Below are 7185 nucleotides of genomic sequence, written 5' to 3' on the forward strand. Positions count from 1 at the left end.
CAGCTAGGTGCGGCGCGCGACGCGAGGCTACCCCCCCACCTCTCAGAGAGGTACACCACGTGAGGCCATGCTCCCTCCCCACCTCTCAGTGAGGTGCACCACGTGAGGCCACGCTCCCTCCCCACCTCTCAGTCAGGTGCGCCACGGGAGGCCACGTTCCCTCCCCACCTCTCAGCGAGGTATACCATGCGAGTCGACGCTCCCTCCCCACCTCTCAGAGAGGTACACCATGCGAGTCCATGCTCCTTCCCTGTGGGACGGGGTGTTTCCCTTGCCGAGCTGCTGCTTGGGCTCACGTGCATCTGGTCTCCTCAAATCCCACTTGCGAGGCCAGTGCATCGGGAACCGCCCCAGGGCCCTCTGGCCTGAGTGCGCTCAAGGACGAGGGCCTGGGTGCTGCCCAGCAGTCGGGGCCAGAAGGCACTGGGACGTCTCCTCCTGCTGCTTTCTGTCAAGGTGTGTGCTGTAGGGCACGTGCTCTGACCAGAGAGACAGAGACACACAAGGAGTGCGAGAACTCACCCCAGAGAGCATGGCCCGCCGCAGTCTCTCCTCCATGCTCCTCGGGGGGTTTCTGCACACGTGGGAGTCCAGTGCCTTGGCACCGCACCCCCTGCTGGCCTCTCCCACTCCTTGTCAGCCTGACGCAGGCGCCTCCGCTCTCCCGGGAACTCCCGGCGGGCTGACCCGGCTCTCTCCACAGTCTTCCCACACCTGCTGAGGGAGCTGGACGCCGGCCTCCACCTGGCCACCCTGCTGCTCCTCGTCCTGGCCTCAGCCCTGGCCCTGGTCAGCCTGGGCTTCGCCGTGCTCAACACAGCCCAGGTCCCGGCCCGCGCCATGCACGGCCCCGGGGGCGTCTGTCTGTGGAACGTCCTGGCAGGTAAGGGAGCGCCTGGCCTGGGGTGGGCTTGAGGCAGGGTGGCAGGGAGGACGAGGTGCCGCCTCGCCTCTCCTCCCCTGGTCTGCGGCCTCCTCCATGGGGTGGACCTTCCTCTCTGAAGTCAGGGCCGCTCTGGCACAGGAGAGGGCCCTGTGAGAGCCTGTGGTGGCCAAGGGCTTCGGGACTGACAGAGGCCGGTGACCGAGGGCAGGGCCAGGGTGGGGAGAGTGGGGACCCGGAGGGTAGGACAGAGACCTGAGGAGGGAGGGACAAGGGGCAGGGACCTGGGAGGGGAGAATGGCCAACCATGGTTTGAGTCCTTGACCCGATGGTTTGAAAATCACACTGAGCGTTTGTGTGTGTTCCCAAAATCCCAGGAGGAGAATGCAGTGTGGAGACTGCCGCGTGGCCAGCCCCCCAGGAGGGGGTGCTTTCTCTCTTTCTCATCACCTCTTTCTGACTCTCCTGCAAGCACACTAGCCCTATGGGGGAGGAATATATAAAATCGAAATGGGGCGAGACAGACCCAGATGTGCACACATGCAGGGAACGCGTCCCAGCCACGGGTAGAAGCTGGCCTCCTGGGAGGTTAGTCCGTGCAGCTCCACGGTAGGACAGCATGCGAGGCTGGGATCTCTCCAGTCTGCCCCTCTGCTCTCTCGAGCCCAGTGGGCTTCCCTCTCTGCAGCCTCTTCTGTCCTCAGGCCACTAGGGAAGGGTGGACGCGAAGCCGCCCGACGTGAAGTGCACTCCTCTCCCCACACAGCCCTGTCTCTGCCCTGCACGGCAGGGCACTGTCACCCTAATCCACCTGGAGGGAGCATGTCACACAGGCCGAGGAACGCTGCGGCTGCGGGGACGGGCCGTGACGGTGGCATTTCTGGTTTCAGGAGGCGCCGTGGCGTTGGGCATCGCCAGCTTCATGGCTGCGGTGAAATTCCACGACCTGACCGAGCGGATTGCCAACTTCCAGGAGAAGCTGTTCCGGTTCGTGGTGGTGGAGGAGCAGTACGAGGAGTCCTTCTGGATCTGCGTGGCCAGCGCGGTGGCCCTTGCCACAAACCTGCTGGTCGTGGCCCTCAGCCAAGTCCCGCTCCCCGAGATTAAGACCAAAGTTGAAGAGGCCACGGTCACAGCCGAGGACATCTTGTACTAGTGGCCACGACTCAGCCGTCCCAGTCGGGGCCGCCGCTCACAGGGTCCCAGTCGGGGCTGCGGTGCGCGCGACCCCGTGCCTGGCCGTCATGTGCACGTCCTGGGCAGTGAGAACAGTAGGGCCCGGCTGGCTCAGGCAGGAGCAAACCTCTGCAGAATCCTCGGCCCCGTGCACTTCCTCACAGCCTCGGAGTTGGCGTCAGGGTTTGGGTCGGAAATACTGTGGCTTGGCGGTTCACATCCCGTCTACTCCCCAGGCTCCTCTTCCATGAAACGGGGCGAGTGTGACTGTGTGAGGTCGCTTGGAGGCTCGTCTGGGTGACGGCATTGCCAGCCGTGGCCTTGCCGGAGCACCCAGCGCCGTAAGGGACTGTGTGTTCGAGCAGGCCCACCAGGGGCGGGATCCCAGGGGACAGGACACTGTCCCGCCCTCCCAACACCGGAACTGGCCACATGGCACAGACGGGGCCAGAGTGACCATGACGCCGAGAATGAACAGGGGCCGTTTTTCAGTGGTTAGTGTGTGCTGGTTTGAGCAGGTTACGCATGTTGACAGGTCCTCGCCACCAGCGCAGGTGGTCGGTACCGGTTAGGCTCCCTGGGCGGTGAAGAAACCAGTGCAGAGAGCCGGGGTGATTCGCCGAGCACAGGGACCGAGTCGGGGGATCCGGGGCCGCCTACCCGGCTGCCTCGCTGCCGTCGCCCATGATCACAATGTGCCGTGACCCGAGCCATGACGGCGTGGACGCGGACGACCACGGCAACGGAGGCCGGGCGGCCTGTGGCACTGGAGTGTCACCGAGCTGACGTGTGACCTGGAAGGTGAGCAGGTGTCCCCTGCAGGAGAAGGGTGCCCCGGATGAGCCTGAAGTGAGGCGGGCCCAGCGTGAGGTGACCAGGAGGGCCAGTGGGTTCCCAGTGGGTTCCCAGCGGGTCAGTCCTCCCGTCGGCCTGTGGGGGAGGGCGGCCCTTTCGTGGTGGGTTTCCCGGTGACCCGGGGCTGGCTACCGCCCTGCATCAGCACGGCCGCACCACACCTGGGTCTCTGTCCGAGCGCTGTTCTGATGTTTCTATGCAGAATCGTTTGGGTGAGGTTAATGTTCACATCCGTAATCTAAATAGTAGATTGCCCTCCACTGCGAGCCAGCTCAGCCAACAGACCCGAGGCCCCGCAGGAAGGCAGACAAAGCGGACGGCTGTGCGTCCCGCGGGGAGGCCTGTCGGCTGCCGGCCTTTGGGCTCGAGCTGTGCGTCTTTCCCGGTTTCCAGACTCCGGACCTGTTCCGCGGCCAGCACGACCTCACGGGCCAACTCCTGAGCGTTCACACTCTCGGAAACTCAGCGTGGGCGAGCCTACACTCCGCAGACCCCCATGCAGGGCACGTCATGAGGCCGAGGCCAGCTGCGTGGCCGGGCCGCCCATGGTTGCTCTCACAGCCTGCAGCTCCAGGGCCACCGGGCGTCCAGCTCTGTCCCTGTCCCTCGCCGTCCCTCACCCCAGTGTGTGTGTGCTGCCTTCTGCTGCTGTCCCCACGTGAGATGTCAAGCCCATTTTCACCTTGGTACGTTTCCATATTGGGTGACTGTCCTTTGTTCTAGTGGCTTTGTCCCAAATCCCGTGACATCCCCACAGTGGAAACTTCCGGGCTGGTCATTCCAGACAATGCCATCAGCCCCAGCCCCCTGTCTGTGCCATCGTTAGAGACTAATGTGTTTACGAAACCTAGGCCAACGAGGACATGTGACAACAGCGCTTCCTCACTCGCCGGCCCCTCTTCACTGAAGGAGCCTTTGTCCTCAGACCTGGACGCTCTCTCCAGGCTGACCAGCCTCGGCAGCTGGCATCCCCCGCGGGCTCCTCCTGGCAGAGGAGAGGAGCGAAGGGAGGGACCAGCAGTGACATCTCCGCGAACCAGCGCCAGCTCCCAGTCAGTCTAAGTTAAACGTGAGCACACCTGTAAATACAGGGCAGCCTCACAAAGCTCATGCAAACCACGTGTCATGAGAAAACTATGCCCGGATTTTAAACTTTCTGGGCTGAAATAAACTCGTATGTTAACCCCATCTGCCATGAACTTTGGGCAGCCCATGTCCCCTGGGTAGCCAGTCCTCAGTGGGGAGGAGCTGGTTGTCCCTGGGTGTAAAGTGGCACCTGCCGAGGCGCCTAACCCTGCCTGGCCTGGGCAGCTGACACCCGTGTGCAGGGTAGGCAGCCGGTTTCCACCTGAGGCCGGAGCAGCATTTCCTGGGCTGAGGGCAGAGCTGGGGCCAGGCCAGAGGCCAGACCCTGCGGGGCGAGGGCCCTGAGAGCCGGGGCTGCGGGTGATGAAGAAAAGGCTCGGGGTGGTGTGTCAGTACAGGAGGAAGTGGACGGGGCAGGCCAGGATGTGGCCCAGCTCCTGAACCTGGAGAGCATCAGGCCATGCAGAAGCCACCCCTGAGAGGACCCCGCGCCGCGGTGGGGCTGGGAGCCAGGACACTGGATGTCGAAGGGGTCCCCAGACCAGAGACGATGGCCAGACAGCTGTGGGGGCAGGGACCACGGCCGGCCACGTGGCAGTCCAGCGGTGTAACCACTACGCCATCTGCTGGTCCCCAGAGTAAATTTCATACCCTGCGTCTGGCAATAAAATGCCTCTGAATGTTCTCTGTCCTCTTGCCTTTGTTTCCAAGACCTGTGAGTACCTGGCGGGGCCCTGCCACGTCGGGAGCTTAGTCGTCCCGGTGCACAACACCGCCTTTGTTTCCAAGACCTGTGAGTACCTGGCGGGGCCCTGCCACGTCGGGAGCTTAGTCGTCCCGGTGCATAACACCGCCTAGGGCGAAAGGTGCTCCATAACTAGCCCAACCCCATGCTGTTCGTTTGTTTGTTTTAGATTTTTTTGCTGTAGGGCGCATGAACTTGCCAGAGAGAGAGACAGAAAGTGAGAAATCACCCCTCAGGAGGGATGGCCACGCCACAATCCCTTCTCCATTCTCATCTTGGGATCTTGGGCATGCACACGTGCCCCGGGGGCGAGAGTTTCAAGCCTCTGGGTCCGGACTGGATCCGCAGGCAGCCACGTGGGAGTGCAGCCATGTGACCACACCACCTGCTGGTCCCTTCTCAATAGCGGCGCCCTTAGTCCAAGACAGGTGGTTGCCGGGCAGCAGCTAGGGAGGGAGAAATGGAGCCTGTGGGCCCGGGAGCGCCTTCACACGGCCGTGTGGCCGACACCGTCCGCGCACGGTTATAGCACGGACTCCGTGTGACGCTGTCACAGACGTGTGTGCAAAACAGTGTGTAAACTGCGACTCGGGTTAGAACACATCTGAAAATGGAGCCTAGCACATCTTCCACCACCAGAGGGAGGCCGTGGGCCCGAGTAACTGACCCGGGGCTGCGGTCTGCACAGGAGCCCTGAGCGGCTTCCTCTGGGGCTTGTTTCTCTCACTCCAGGGGCCGCAGGCGCGTCCAGCTGAGTGAGGGAAGCTCTCCCACCCGTTCCTCCACGGCGCCAGGTCTGTAACAGGGGTCGCTTCTCAGGGACGCGATGCAGGACCTTGGGGGCAGAAGCCAGGTCCCCCGTCATCCCCACCTGTAAACAGCCTTTGTCCAGGTTTTACTGCTAGTCCTCGGGGGAGGGAGAGGCCTAACACAGACACGCGTGTGTGACTCACCGGGCACGACGGCGCTAGGCCGGACAGCCCTGGCCTCCGTCTGTAAGGCTCGGTCTTTCAGAAGTGACCGTTGTCATAATGCATGCCAAGGAAACGCGAACAATTCAGACTGGTATCTTCCTCTTCCTTGGTGGGCGGCTCTCTAGTTACTGAAGTCAGCCCCCTAAGCCTCTCTAGAACACGGATGCAGTGTAGACAGATGCGGTAGACACGCACATGGGGCTGCCTGCCAGTTGCCACGCTAGCAGAGGGTGACAATGGCCACAGTTTGAGAACCGCAGGGCTGACGGTTAGAGACTGGCTCAGCCCCTCGGCACCCAGTGGCCCCTCGGCACCCGGTGACACACACCACGTGCCCGGACTGGAGGGGCCGTTTTCTGACCAGCCCAGCCCCGAGGCCCTGGGGCCTGTCGGGAACCCTGCGAGGTGTGTGCTCGGCCTCAGGCCGCCCGCTCTGCATCCTCGGGGACTCTGCTGGTGGTTTCTGCGGCCTGCGGGAGTCCTTTTCAGTGCTTTTTCTCCTGTGACTCCTTTTTTTTTTCTTTTTTGTTAAAGAATGATTTATTTAAATGTATTTATCATCATTATTATGTTTTAATTTGCTACAGAGCATGTGCGCTGACCAGAGTGGGGGGGAACGTGACCCGCACCGCAGTCAGCCACGTAGGAGCCCAGCGCCTCAGCCCTCACGCCGCCTGTGGGCCCGCGACTCCTTTTTTGCAGGATCTTAGCCCCCAACATCGCGTATTCATAACCTTGGCACTAAGGACACAATAAAATGTTATCTACACACGCAGACACGTGTACACACACACACGAAGCTCACGTGTATACCATATAAACGCGTTACCTTCAGCGCTTCGGCATGTAAACATGAATACTTCCAAGAGTGCTGCACAAAGACTCGCCCAGTGTAGAAAATAAAAAGAGCAGAGGGAGGCAAGCCCTAGGAAGTGCGAGACTCCTCATTAGCGTGAAACCGAGGGGCCTGAAAACGTATGTAACCAAGCTTTGTGTGTTCGTGAGAACGGGCTCCGCCTGGCAGAGGCCAGGGTCGCAGGGCTCGGGCCAGTACCTGTTGCCGTCCTTGCAGCCACGCGTTGGCTGTCCAGAGATGACTCACTCGCCCCGGTGCTGGAGCCACTGCCTCATGTCTGCAGTGAAGATGCTGCTGCTCCGGCTTGCGCCCGGCACGTCTGCATCCCAGTAAGCACAGAGGGAAGTGGGGGAAGGCCTCTTCCACGTTCCCAGAAGCCTTCAGGATTTACCGCTCTCTCGTTCTCGGGCCCACTGGCTGCGCGTCCGTGCCCGCACCGGCTCTCGGCCCTGGCGCCAGCATCAGCCCGCAGTCCTGGCGCTCCCTCTTTCCTCTCCGTCCACACTCTGCTTTCGCGGACTCCTTACTTAGGCACTGTCTTCATGCCGGGTCCCCCGGAGTTCGAGCTCCAGGCCCAGCCTCTCCTGCAGTCCAGACTTGCCCGCCGAGC

At 62.1% G+C, this 7185-nt stretch overlaps 1 protein-coding gene across 1 annotated transcript in view; it reads left to right on the forward strand.

Annotated features, from left to right (window-relative positions):
- Nucleotides 1-2039, forward strand: part of CLRN2 (clarin 2) — a 12318-nt gene extending 10279 nt beyond the window's left edge. Inside the window, exons 2-3 of the mRNA XM_006160607.2 lie at nt 704-883; nt 1774-2039. Of these exons, the coding sequence (XP_006160669.1) occupies nt 704-883; nt 1774-2039 (446 nt within the window). The remainder of the gene's footprint in view (nt 1-703; nt 884-1773) is intronic.
- The last annotated feature ends 5146 nt before the right edge of the window (nt 2040-7185 follow it).

The sequence above is a fragment of the Tupaia chinensis genome, unplaced genomic scaffold (assembly GCF_000334495.1).
Source record: "Tupaia chinensis unplaced genomic scaffold, TupChi_1.0 Scaffold000695_1, whole genome shotgun sequence".
NCBI classification, from domain to species: domain Eukaryota; kingdom Metazoa; phylum Chordata; class Mammalia; order Scandentia; family Tupaiidae; genus Tupaia; species Tupaia belangeri.